The sequence below is a fragment of the Pygocentrus nattereri genome, chromosome 8 (assembly GCF_015220715.1).
Source record: "Pygocentrus nattereri isolate fPygNat1 chromosome 8, fPygNat1.pri, whole genome shotgun sequence".
In the NCBI taxonomy this organism is placed as follows: Eukaryota; Metazoa; Chordata; class Actinopteri; order Characiformes; family Serrasalmidae; genus Pygocentrus; species Pygocentrus nattereri.
In genome coordinates, this window is record NC_051218.1 from 10,091,349 (window position 1) to 10,105,853 (window position 14,505).

A 14,505-nucleotide genomic window follows, 5' to 3' on the forward strand; every position below is an offset into this window, starting at 1 on the left:
CTCTTGCTCTCTCTTTCTCTCTCACTCACTCTGCCTCAGTTTCTCATACAAGAATTCTTTCTACCAGTCAGTTCATGTTTTCTTTCTTTCTTTAATCTGCTCTTTTACCCTCTCTCTCCCTCCACATCCTCTACAGGGAACAAACAGAAACATTACATTTGCTTACCTTTTTTTTTGCATTTTAGCAATACGGGCTGAACATGAAACACTATCATGGTTAAAATAACAAAAACAAGTACAATAAATCCAAACGTCGGCTTCATAATTTATGAATGTTATGTAAATATTTATTTAAAGAGAACTGATGATAAATATGAAAATAAACTGTGGAATAATGCTGGGGAAGGCCGTCTTAGATCCTGCATTGTTTGTATTACTTAAGGTTTAGTTTGTGCTGTTGTTCTGAATTTGACAGTTGAGAACTGACAATCATATTTGACAACTGTCAATCAAATCAGCCAGTAAAGCACAGTTTAACAACAACTTTTATAGCCTGTTTAATTGTTGACCAGATTATTTCAGTCAATATCACCAGTTAGCAACACTTTTGTCTCATCAAAACCTGTTTTGGTATCAGTGACAAAATGTTCACGTCAGTCAAATCCTCCTCTTTGCCTTTCTTCCTCCAGTGGCTTTAGTAGACTTTTTTTGACACAGAGGCTCCACATGAATGGATCCATATGACATCTTTTGGTGCAGATTCACTGATAACACTTTATTTGGAGCAGTCTTTTGTAGATGATTAATGAACTCAGTAATGCATCAACAACATATCAGTGAAGTAACAGTAGCCTCTGAATACACTGAAGTAAATATCTTGTAGATGTTCTGTTGATGCATTACTTACATTAAGATGTTTCGTTAATATCTGACTTCTATTATGTAAAACCTAACATTACACAACCTTACCCAAAACCTGACCCTAACCCTGGCCCTAAGCCTAACTCTAACTTTAACCTAAACCCAGAACCTAATCCTCACCCACTGTAGCACGGCATGCACTACCCCGGGCTCAAGAAGAACACTGGAGGCAGGGTTCAGGGTTCAGCAGCCATATTCTTTATTTTCAAACAAAACAACTGAACCAAACAACTAAAACCTAAGTTGTCAACTTTTCAGTGGTTTCTAGCTAGACTTTTCAGTCCTTTTTCAAACTTCAGCTCTTCAGTCCTCTGCTACTGCTCGTCCCTCTCCCTCTCTGTTCCCTCTCTGGAAACAAGAGCTTGTTGCTCCACCAGCTCATCACCGCCCCTGCTCCACAGCTCATCCGGCCAATTAAAGTAGTCTCACTGCGGGACTGGAGGTGGCCGTCCCCCACTCACTCGCTTTTCTTTCCCCGCTGCCCACACCGGGCTTTGTTCCCGCTCGGAGCTTGGGCCCCACCTTTCCGCCAGCTCTCATAGCTGCCATCGGAGACGGGCACACACCACACCCTCATATGTTTCTGACATAAGATAATCCTCTACTAGTGGGGTAATTCACAGTGCTACAGTAGCAAAAGGATAGCAAGGGTAACAAACGAGGTAATTAGCCTTGTTAATTACTTAATACGTTTACAAGGTTATAGTTTGTCACATTTTACTACATAGACAATATATATAATGCTAAAGATAATAAAAAATAAAGGATAAAAAATATCAACTCTATCCTTCACATAAACTTTATTCACAGAAATTAACAATATAAACAATTATAAATAGAAAAGCACTAACTATTTACATGTAAAGATATTGTACCCGAACTGCATACGGAGCATTATTTATATTCCACATGGGAATGCTGATGAATTATAAATATGAACACAATAAATAGAAAAATAGAGAAGGAAAAAAATCTTTACACTCTAGAGATACTTTACATACTGTATATTGCGCATGGAGTATTGCTTATATTGGACACGTTACTGAGAGTCAGTTGAGTGTTTATGTAAAGAGGACCGCTCTAAGTAAAGTGTCACAGATTCATTCATGCAGACGACTCCAGTGACTGACATCACTGTATATCCAAACTGCTGTGGTGTAGATTGTGGTCTCACTGCTCTAACTATTACAACAGCAGCTGATTATCTGTTCTGTATTGCAGTGCTGGGAGAACTGTATCATACTGTGTCGAGAGCTGGCTAATCAGTATGAGACTTACTACGACTACAGGAACCTCAGTAAAATGAGAGTGAGTCTTCTTCACTTTGCTTCACTTTTCCTAGAGTGCACTTCAGCCACTTTGGCCTGTTGGATTTTCAAATGTGTTATTGTGAATATACGATATGAAAGTGTTCCATTTTGCAGTTTTCTTTGAAGCTTTAATAGGATTATTGCAGCAGTCAGACGGGTGCCCCCCCCCCCCCCCCATCTCTCTCTCTCTCCCTACCTCCCTCTATCCCTGGCTGTCTTTTTGCTTTCTCTGCTTATTCGTGTTATGATTTGTTCTTCCAAAATAAGACATAATAAGATTTTGTGTTGTTTGCTCATATATTCTTCTCCTCCATTGTCCTTGTTTAGGAAGTCCTGCAGGTAGCTCTGCAGTTAGTCCTCTAAAATAAGAACCCTGAGCTTTCAGAGTACATCACAGCTTTAATGAGTCATGGTGTTTTCATTCATTTACATTTGAATCTGCTAGATTGTGATGTTTAGGCCCAATCTTGTACAGCAGACTGTGACAGACCACCACAGACAGCAGGGGTTATTTGTCCTGTTTTCTTTTACTGTTGCATTGGGTTTAATAGAGCGTTTTATTTGTGTGCTCTCCAGCTGATGGAGGCGTCTCTCTATGATAAGATAATGAACCAGCAGAGGCTCGAGCCGGAGTTCTTTCGAATTGGCTTCTATGGCAAAAAGTTCCCCTTCTTCTTACGGGTAAGTACTAACAGCAGCAGCAGGGAATGTTAACTGTAATTTTCTTACGTGGGTTGATGGTGATCGAATTTGTATAGAAATGCTTGAAAGTTTATTGTTTACATGAGTATCCCAGTGTGTGTGCATGAAATCCTACTATAGCTCCATCTTCTTGTTCATGTTTAGCCCTCTAGATGGTGCAGTGCACCAAGCAGCGTTTCTCTACTGGAGCGTGAATTAGTGTTCCCTTAAGCTTCAGACATTAACAAGGCCTCTCAGTTTCAGTTGTTTATTTGTGTGTGTGTGCATGTGTTGTGCAGAATAAGGAGTTTGTGTGTCGGGGGAATGATTATGAGCGGCTGGAGGCATTTCAGCAGAGGATGCTGAGTGAGTTCCCTCATGCCATCGCCATGCAGCACGCCAACCAGCCGGATCAGACCATACTGCAGGCCGAGGCGCAGTGTATCCTCTACAACCAAACACACACACACACACACACACACACACACACACACACACATACATCTACACACACAGTGGACAAACTCAAGCTCTCTTTTATTACATACAGACATTCAGTTATGTGCAACGGTTTGGACATCACTGGCAAAGTGACATATTTTGTTGATTCTTGAAGTGAAAAGAAATAAACACAAACTCAGCAGCAAAGTATTAACTATTTTTCTGCAGATGCTACTTTATATTTGATTAACTTAAAAACAAACGCACCTACATTTTCTAAGCCACTTATCCTTCTGGATCATGGGGGGAGCTGGAGCCTATCCCAGCAGTGACAGAGTGGAAGGCAGGATACACCCTGGACAGGTCACAAACAAACAAACAATAATAATAAAATATTTACTATCATGAATTATTTTAGTATTATTGTTTTTATTACCATTCTAATCCACCATTTTATTACCATTCTAATCCACCACACTTCCATACGTCCTGAAAATCAAGACTTCAAATGTTCTTTCTACAACTAGTTCACGAAAAAGTGAAATAATGATCCTTGGTACTAAAACTCAGAGAAAGCCGCTTTATGAGAAACTTGGTTCTTTAGCAACATATACCAGACTTGAAGTACGAAGCCTGGGTGTGATCTTAGACTCAGAGCTGTGTTATCCTGCATGTAAACAAAGTCACTAAAGTAGCTTTTTATCATTTAATAATGTTGCTAAAGTTTGGTATTTTCTAACACAGAGCAATGCAGAGAAACATTTTACATTACATTACATTACATTTAGCAGACGCTTTTATCAAAAGCGACTTACAAATACGTTCATGCATTTGTTACAAGCAGGGTTGGTGGACTTTTCTCAGTCCAGTAGTGACACTGAGGTATTTAAAAACTCCAGCAGCACTGCTGTGTCTGATCCACAAAGACCAGCGCAACACACACCAACACACCACCACCACTTTAGTATTATTTATTATCTCTATGCTGTTCTTGAGCTAATCTGAAGGTCACATGAAGTTTGGAGGTCTATAGCAATTGATTAGAATGTTGGCAACATCTGCGCACTATGCGTCTCAGCATCCGCTGACCCTGCTCTGTCACTTCATGGCTGAGTTGCTGTCATTCGCAATTGCTTCCCCTTTGTTATAATACCACTGACAGTTGACTGTGGAATATTTAGTAGCAAGGAAATTTCATGACTGGACTTGTTGCACACGTGGCATCGTATCATGGTACCACGCTGGAATTCACTGAGCTCCTGAGAGTGACCCATTCTTTCACTGTTTGTGTATATATATATATTCTATCAGAACAACGTTGAATTAGGGTATTCACCATTCACATTGACACCATGTAAATGGCAGCTTGCGATTTAAATTATGTCAAAAAATGGAAAAGTACTGTGTACAGTGCCCTCCATAATTATTGGCACCCCTGGTTAAGATGTGTCAAAAGCCTTAAAATAAATTCAGTTTTTATTGTGGAAACATACTGTCACACTGAAAATTGTAGAAAAATGTAACCTTTAACTCAAGTAGAGTTTTAGGGGGAAAATAAAATCCCTGACTAAGAAATAATTTTTCTTCATAAAATCACCTGTTCCACAATTATTGGCACCCCTAACAATTCTTAGGAAATAAATGTAATTAAAGAATTTCTGTCACTTCTACAGTAGTTTACGAAGTTAATCAAAGTATGTAGGAACATTTAATTAGCAATTCACAACTTCCTGTTTCCCTGGGGTATAATTATGACGTGACACAGAGGCCATTTCTCTTCAACATGGGAAAGACAAAGGAACATAGCATTCAAGTAAGGCAGATGTGTGTTGACCTTCACAGGTCAGGCAATGGCTACAAGAAAATAGCCACTCACCTACACCTGTCCGTATCTACTGTCAGAGGAATTATTAAGAAGTTTAAAACAACTGGAACAGTGGTAAACAAGTCTGGACGAGGACGCAAGTTTATTTTGCCACCACGCACAGTGAGGAGGATGATAAGAGAAATAAAAAGTTCTCCAAAGCTCACTGTTACGGAACTGCAACAAATGGTAGCATCTTGGGGTCACGAAGTCTCCAAAACAACCATCAGACGCTATCTACACGCCAACAAGCTGTTTGGGAGGCATGCACGGAAAAAAACCTTTTCTCACTCACAATCATAAACGTAAACGTTTGGAGTTTGCTAAGCAGTACTGGGACTTCAACTGGGACCGTGTGCTTTGGTCAGATGAAACAAAGATAGAGCTTTTTGGCAACAAATGCTGTAAGTGGGTCTGGCGTAACACAAGAGCTGAGTATGCAGAAAAGCACCTCATGCCCACTGTGAAATACGGGGGAGGATCAGTGATGCTGTGGGCCTGCTTTTCTTCCAAAGGCCCAGGGAACCTTGTTAGGGTGCATGGCATCATGAATGCTTTGAAATACCAGGACATTTTAAAACAAAATCTGGTGGCTTCTGCCCGAAAGCTGAAGATGGGTCGTTACTGGGTCTTTCAGCAAGATAATGACCCTAAACATATGGCAAGATCTACACAGAAATGGTTGACCACACACAGAATCAAGCTCCTCCCATGGCCATCTCAGTCCCCAGACCTTAACCCCATTGAAAACCTGTGGGGTGAGCTGAAGAGGAGAGTGCAGAGGAGAGGACCCAGGTCGCTGGATGATTTAGAGAGATTGTGCAAAGAGGAATGGTCGAAGATACCTCTTTCTGTGTTCTCCCATCTTGTGAAACATTATAGGAGAAGATTAGGTGCTGTTTTGTTGGCAAAGGGGGGTTGTACAAAGTATTAACATCAGGGGTGCTAATAATTGTGGCACACATTATTTGATGTTAAACAATTATTTCTTAATGTGGGATTTTTTTCCTACTGAATAAATGCACTTGAGATAAAGGTTGGATTTTGCTCTTTTTTCCATCGTGGTCCTATATTATTTTAAAAAACCCTCAATTTATTAGAAGCTAAAGAACACATCTTAACCAGGGGTGCCAATAATTATGGAGGGCACTGTATATAGCCAAATGTTTTGACTGTTTTCTGTAAAAGCCTTTTTGATCTTAAGGTCTGAAAATGTTGTGATGGTGCCAGCAGCACAGTTCATAATCAGATCAGCACCTCAGTCAGGCTCTGAGCAGACTGCAGTCAGATGAGCTAGGCCTTTAGAAGGCAACAGAAGGATGTTATTAATTTTAAATGTGGACACAGGTGTGTCATAATCTTGTCTGACGCATTTCTGGGAACAAGTACCTTCTACGACGAAAATATCTTAGCTAGACTCTTCCATGCACAGGCTTTAGTGCAGATGCACTATGTTTCTGTCTACACATCATTGTATAGCATCATGATACCAAGACAAATGTGTATGTGTTTGTAAAACCCATTTTAATCCACTATAGAAATGATTCCATTGTTATTTGTTGATGGAATCACTGTGCGCTCCTTAACTGATGGTCCAGACTTGCAGATCTACGCGGTCAGTCCTGTCCCTGACAACCAGGATGTCCTGCAGAGGGACGGTGTGCCTAACAACATTAAAAGCTTCTACAAAGTTAATCACATCTGGAGGTTCCGCTACGACAGACCCTTCCACAAGGGCACCAAGGACAAAGAGAACGAGTTCAAGGTAGGCTTATATCACAAACATTCATGCACTGTAGTGGAGCATATGTAATTCACTGCTGATTGTAATGCTCCAAGCTCTAAGCCAGACAGTAGTGGATAAAATGAAGGAGTCCTCTTTAATAACAGCAGGGTTTTCCAACAATGCAGCTCAAAACCAGGCAAGGTCAAAACCTAGAACGAGAGTAAACAATGCCTGCAGAGAAGCAAAGAAGTAGCCAAAAACAGATCTGGGTCAAAAGCCAAAGCAGTAAATCCAAAAACTAGCAAACAAAACCAAATGGGAACACCCAAAAAGACAAGGTCAAGTAAACAAAGCAAGTCAAAACACTGAGATATCCGACAAAAAGTAGACCACTCTCTATTCACTGATAAACAGGGCCAATGAATGAAAGAACCAGACCAGCATATATAATGGAACAGATACGAGCAACAGATGAAAGTGGTCAGTATTCAGGTGGTGCGGAATAATGGAGTGGATTGTGATTGGTGGAGATGGCATCATGTGATCTCCCATGAAATCCTGGGAGATGAAGTTCATTAATTCAACAGAGCTAGCCGGTGAGACAGCGATGAGTGCTACAAGAGTGCTTTTGTCAATGGGAACCGTGGCACTGCTACAATTTATAACTATACATACTTTTGTCCAATTTTATGATAACACTATGTCTTATGGTGTCAGAAACCATGAAAGAAACTTCATTTCAGATTACGCAACACAGTTTGTAGCAAATGAGTCATGGTTTAGGCCCAATCCCATTTCTACCCCTTGTTTTCGAGTGTCACCCTAACCCCTTGGTACGGAGTTGCAAAGAATAGTGGTTGAAATCTTGCCCTACAAAATGGGATGACCTTCAAATAAAAAAAAATAAAAAAAACAAACATTACTTCATTAACAGGTTCTAGCACTGCTCTCTAGGCGACCCGGCCCGTCTTCAGTGATAGCAGAGAAGGGAAAAGTTCAGCTCCTCACTGTTGGGCTTTAGTTACATTTAGGGCATCATATGCCTCAAAGAGGGGCTTTAAGACAATTATTTATTATCACCCACTGCTAATTCTTTGGTGATACGAAGCTGAAGTCAGCTATTCACCAGGTTCTTGTTCACATTTTCCCATTTCACCTTAAATGGTGCAGCAGTTACATTCTGGCGCTTCAGGTGTCAGAACTGCTGGACTATTTAAGGTGGAACGGGAAAGTTAGCTAGCTAGCTACCGAGACATATTAACGATTTTTTATATTTGTTACAAAGAAAACAACAATAATACATGGAAATGACATTAAGCTAAGATTATACAGTGGTTACCGTAATTTTTTAACTGGGAAATTCTCATGTTTTTGGGTTTCTTTGGTCGCTCATGCAGCCATCTTACTGGTTTTTCTTTTTTTTCTCATAACACCATGTTTGGAAATGAGCATCTGAAAAACTCTGTTGGAGGGTCATGTAGCCCCAACACTTAGCCCTACAACTCTATCTCAACAAAAAATGGGACACCCTTACCCTAGACGTGAACACGCAAGGGGTGAAATGGGATTGGCCTGTTAACTATAGAGTCTAGAGGCTATGTGCATGAGCAATCCATAAGTACACATCAGTTTCCATTACTACATTGCTACATTAGTCTCTAAGCTCCACTGCAAAGCTAAAGAAACCTAAGAAGTCAAACACAACACGTCTTCCACTGATGGGCTACAAAAACTACAGTTTAATATTTTACTTCTGATATTATGCAGTGTTGTGTAGCATAGCATTGTATCCCTCAGCCTCATCTGTTTTACAGAATGAACAGTCATTTTCATGATTTTGTTCAACAGTGTCCTCTCACTACAATACCCAGCATGCATTATGCAGAGACATCATAGAAACATTGGAAATCTCTGTGGTGTCATTCAAGACATACTAGCCTTGATTTATATGCGAATAAATACAAGCTTGCACCTCAATCTATGAACACAATTGTAAAGAAAACAGATTCTGTGTTTATACAGCATTTTGACAGAGAAAAGGAGCTAAACTGAGGAAATGTATAGCCAGCTACCGTGCTTTAAGGTAGCTTTAGCTTTTAGCTCTTTGTCCATCTCTTCTGACGACTCATTTCTGTTGTTTGAGTAATCTATTCTTTTCATTGTAGTCATAATTTGAAGATGTTTCCTGCAGTTATAAAGCTGCAAAAAACATTCATCCTAGCAGTAACGTATTAATCACAATTGATCGGCAAGTAGCTGCAGCGGCCACTTCGGGAATAGCAAAACGGTGCTTTTTTGTTATTTTTCTTTACTGTCTGTCATGTAACCTGACCAAAACCAGATATCATGACTGTTTCAACCAGCACCATCATTTACCATTGCCAGAGCCTGCTACAGCTGAGAAATCAGCCACAATCTCTGCTTCCAAGCGAACTGCGGGAAGAGCTAGGCCTGCTACGGCCCCCAGCGCTGCGTGAGCCTGCTGGCTGAAAGCAATGCGCAAGGAGGCAGAAGTGAGGCATGCGAGCCGGTGTGCACGCTAGGCTAATGGCTAACCCCACACGACCAGCCATTCCATCGCTCCTTCTCTCTAACGTTTGTTCCTTGGAAAATAAACTGTACTACCTCCGGATTCAGCGGGCTACTCACAGCGTGAGTTCAGGGACTGCTGCGTTTTCGTTTTTATGGAGACGTGGATGACGAGCTCCACTCCAGATTTAGCCGTTCAGCTCGACGGCCTGTTGTGCTTCCATGTGGACAGAGACGCTGAGCTGTGCGGTAAGACTCGAGGTGGAGGCCTGTGTGTTTACATCAGCACTGAATGGTGTAAAAACGCGGCGCTAGTCTCCAGTCACTGCTCACCGCTGGTGGGGTTTGCGATTATCAGAGCCAGGCCATTTTATTTGCCTAGAGAGCTGAGTTCGCTGTATATAATAGCGGTGTATATAGCTCCCAGTGCTAATGCTAACGCTGCACTGAACAAGCTGTACAGCACTATCAGTGACCTCCAGAACACAAACACAGACAGACTGTTTATCGTTGCCGATGATTTCAACCATGCCAATCTGAAGTCAGTATTCCCCAAATTTCATCAGACCGCTCATCAGACATGCCAAACCAGACAAGAAACCTGTGAGAACCTGGCTGCCAGGAGCTATCTCTGCTCTTCAGGACTGTTTTGAGCACACTGACTGGGAGATGTTCAGAGTAGCAGCAACTACCAGTGACTCCATCAACCTGGAGGAGTACACAGAATCAGTGACTGGCTACATCAGCAAGTGCATTGATGATTTTACTGTCTCCAAACCTGTCACAACTCACCCCAACCAGAAAACACGGATGACTGCAGAGGTGTGTATGCTGCTGAGAACCCGCAACAAGGCTTTCAAGTCAAGGGACAAAGCAAGCCTCAGGGTGGCAAGAGCAAAGCTCTCTCGGGCCATCAAAGAGGCTAAGCATGCCTACTCAAAGAAAATCCATGATCATTTTCAAAACACTGATGACACACGGTGCATGTGGCAGGGCATCCAGGCCATCACCAACTACAAGTCACCTGCACCTGCTTGTGACAGTGATGCCTCCATTCCAGACATGCTTAACAAATTCTATGCTCGGTTTGAGGCACAGAACGGCACAACGGTGAGGAAAACCACACCTCCTCCAAGTGAACAGGTACTGTGTCTGTCCACTGCTGATGTGCGGAGAACTCTACACAGAGTCAACCCACGAAAAGCACCAGGACCCGACAGCATACCAGGCAGAGTGCTCAGAGAATGCACCGAACAGCTGGCTGATTTACTCACTGATATATTCAACATCATACTGAGCACTGCAGTCGTTCCAACATCCACCATCATCATCCCTGTGCCGAAGAAGTCTCCAGTGTCCTGCCTCAATGACTGCCGTCCCGTTGCACTCACTCCCATCATCATGAAGTGCTTCGAGAGGCTTGTCATGAAGCACATTAAAGACCAGCTTCCTTCTTCACTGGACCCACTGCAATTTGCATATCGCCCCAACCGCTCAACAGATGACGCCATCTCTACCACACTCCACCTGGCTCTCTCCCACCTGGACAATAAAGACACCTACATCAGAATACTGTTCATAGACTTCAGTTTAGCATTCAACACCATCATTCCTCAGCAGCTTATTGGAAAACTGAGCCTGCTGGGCCTAAACACTTCCCTCTGTAACTGGATCCTGGATTTCCTATCTTAGAGACTTCAGTTAGTCAGGATAGGAAATAACATCTCCAGTGCCACCACACTTGAGCATCAGTTCCCCTCAGGGCTGTGTGCTCAGTCCACTGCTGTTCTCTCTACTGTCTCACGACTGTACTGCAAAGTACAGCTCAAATCCCATCATCAAGGTGCAGCGGCTAACAGACTGGTGCGGAGCCAACAACCTGTCTCTGAATGTAGACAAAACTAAGGAGATGGTTGTTGACTTCCAAAGAGTGCGAGGTGACCACCCCCCACTGAACATCACTGGCTCTGCTGTGGAAATTGTCAGGAGCACCAAGTTCCTCGGTGTCCACATCATAGATAACCTCACCTGGTCCCTCAACACCAACTCCATAGCCAAGAGAGCTCAGCAGCGCCTCTACTTCCTGCAGAGACTGAAGAAGGCTCATCTCCCCCCTCCCATCCTCACCATGTTCTACAGGGGGACTGTGGAGAGCATCCTGAGCAGCTGCATCATCGCTTGGTTTGGGAATTGTACCACCTCAGACCGCAAGACCCTACCTTGCCACCACTGCCAGACTCTGCAACAGCTTTATTCCTCAAGCAATCAGGTTTTTAAACTTGCAAGGACTGAGCTAACCCCCGCCCCCACCCCCTCACACACATTCTCCATACACACAACTCTTTGATGCTCTACTTGCACTACCTGGAACATTGCTGCTACACTTTGTTTTCACTGTTTTATTCAGGTTTTTTGTACCTCAGTAACTGCTGTGTTTATGTCTGTCATCTGACTGCGTGACTCACAGATCACAGCATGTTAAATATCTCTGCATCTTATTCTCACTACCTCATGTCCAGAATGAGTGCTGTGTCAGTGCTGCACTGTCCTGTCTGTTTACTGTGTCTAATGTCTGTTTAATTTATTGTATTTATTGTTTCTAGTTAAATTTTTTGTTTGCACACTATGTCTGCATGTTTGCACTTTGTACTTTTTGTTCCTTGTTGCACCGTGTTGTTCCCGGAGGAACGTAATTTCACTCCACTGTGTACTTGTACATAGATGGAATGACAATAAAAGCCTCTTGACTTGACCTGAAATATGTAGCATTTCAATCCAACCCAATGCTCTTGTAGTTCCTCCCACCTTCAAGATATGATCAGAAGAGGGTCTTCCTATTCTTTAAACCAGAAAATCTCACTCTACACCAGGGGTCAGCAACCCAAATGTTAATAAAAGCTATTTTGTCAAGTTTCAGCAAAAATCTAACCACTTTGGGAGTCACATGTCCGTTTTATTGAAGTAACAAATCTTGGCTTTCACCATCTTGGCTGTAAATATGTCTCAGTATGTGCCAATGTACTAGTATAGGCTAAAATATACTGAAAATGCAGAAACACAGACTTGGTTTGCTCTACTTTAAGCTTTAGCTCAGCTATGGCTGCTTTTTTCTCGTCTCCAGCAGGAAACTTTCCTCAAACGTAGAATAATTTCTTATAAATGTCTCTTAACGTTTTAATGTTTCTCAAGGCTGAAGTCAGCTTCTCTGTTCTATTTTACCGTTCTGCCTTAAATGGTGCCTGAGGCGCCAGAATGTAGCTAACTATGTAGCTACCTGTTGCATCATTTAAGGTGGAATGGGAAAATTTAAATACAAGCTGGTAAACGAGGAGCTGATTCAGCCTTGTGACTCCACTTTTTAGTGTTTGACAGTTTCTCGCTGCACATTAAACATACCAGGAAACTAGCTGGAGTGATCATAAATGCAAGTTAGTCCATCTCAGAGTTATGGATGTTCATCTTAAATCTTCCTTCTTGCCTTCTCGTTGGCTGCTAGCGAGGCGAGACTGTTATCTGTGCTGCTATGGTGACAAGCAGTCTTCACACCAATCTTCAGGGTTAAAGGGTGAATTGGCAGTTCTGCATTAACTCCAGTGTTTTAGATCGTTTGTTGTAAAAATGATCAGCAGAGTCTTATTTTACTGCAAAAGAGGATTATTTTATTTTTACCTTAAAATCTAATTCTGCCGTGGAGCTGCAACAATGCAGTAAAAGAGCCGCATGTTGCCGAACCCTGGCCTAGACGTTATTGCAGCCCCTCTGTAGGATGCAAGTAAGCATGTTTGGTTGTGTTTTTAACTTTGGCTGTAGTGTCCTTTTAGTGATAAACTAATAATCTGAAAGTCTCCTTAATTAGGAAAAAATCTAACACAGTCTTTAAATGTAGTACATTTCTCTCCCTCCTCTCGGTCTGTCTTTCAGTCTGTCTTATTTGAGTTGGTGCACTCAGGTGTGCTCCAGGCTCCTCTCTCCACTTCACTCTGCTTCTGCTCAGGCTAATTAAACAGCGTGGGGCTTTTCATCTGATCTGTCACATCCACACATGCTCCTTTAGCCTCAGACCAAACCCAAATGCAGAGGAGCCAGCTTCAGCACTTCCCATGTCTCTCCTGAGACTGCCCGCACACAGCAGGACAAAGCCTTGTACTGTCAACTCAGTTTTAGCTGAAATGTTGCAGGCACATGCTGAAGTGGATGTTTGCCTGTTATGTTAATTAAAGGTTTTGCTTTCTGTGGGATGAATATACTGCATTTTGAGGATACTGAGATTGTTTTTGTGTCTATGTGTGCAGAGTCTGTGGGTGGAGAGGACTACACTGAGCTTGGCTCAGAGTCTCCCAGGAATCTCTCGCTGGTTCGAGGTGGAGAAACGGGAGCTGGTGAGAGAGAAGCATCTCCTAACCTCTGACTTTTCTGCAGATCGTCCACAGTTTTGGAAATTTTGGAAAGAATATCAGAAATAGCTAAAACGTGTCATGGTGAGACTCTAGAGAGAGAATCATTTGGACACTCAGAACTTGCTTTCTGGCACAGATTAACACTAAACCCCTTAAAATCCCAGGCTGATTACTTACTAAGGCTTATAATTCAGCAACTAAAGGGACTTCAGTGCAAACTGGCTGAGCTATTCTTAGGTTGTAGAAGTGTGTAATAAAACTTTGGGCCCACTAGTAGGACCTGACCATTTTAGGGGTTAAACACATGCGTGTTTCAGACATACCTTGAGTCTTTATTGGCAAATTACACCACAAAACACACGTGTGCAACCATTTGGCATCATGCATTTGTTGTGTAAGGTCCATGCAAAGCAGTGTTCTTGTGAAGCATCAAAAGCTATTTGGCACCCTCTTGTGGTGAATTTTTAGCCTGCTAAATGTGAGTGACTGAGTTAGAAGCCAGTCCATGAGGTGCTTTGCATCTAAAAACTCTAATGCAACTTAGTTTTGTGCATTTCTATCCATAACAGTTTGTGATGCTGTGTCAGAAACCACATAACATTTGTTCATGTCTGCAAACTACAAAAGTGATAAACAAAGCAGTAGATTTGCTGTAATAATGAACGGCAGAATACAAACTTGTCTTTTCATTTTTTG

General features: G+C 42.1%; 1 protein-coding gene across 2 annotated transcripts in view; it reads left to right on the forward strand.

Moving 5' to 3' along the window:
* Nucleotides 1–14,505, forward strand: part of dock4 (dedicator of cytokinesis 4) — a 118,699-nt gene that overhangs the window by 90,125 nt on the left and 14,069 nt on the right. For both annotated transcript variants that reach the window (XM_017690341.2, XM_017690342.2), the window contains 5 exons: nucleotides 2,083–2,169; nucleotides 2,748–2,852; nucleotides 3,152–3,293; nucleotides 6,756–6,922; nucleotides 13,705–13,791. In XM_017690341.2, coding sequence (XP_017545830.1) covers nucleotides 2,083–2,169; nucleotides 2,748–2,852; nucleotides 3,152–3,293; nucleotides 6,756–6,922; nucleotides 13,705–13,791 — 588 coding nt within the window. The remainder of the gene's footprint in view (nucleotides 1–2,082; nucleotides 2,170–2,747; nucleotides 2,853–3,151; nucleotides 3,294–6,755; nucleotides 6,923–13,704; nucleotides 13,792–14,505) is intronic.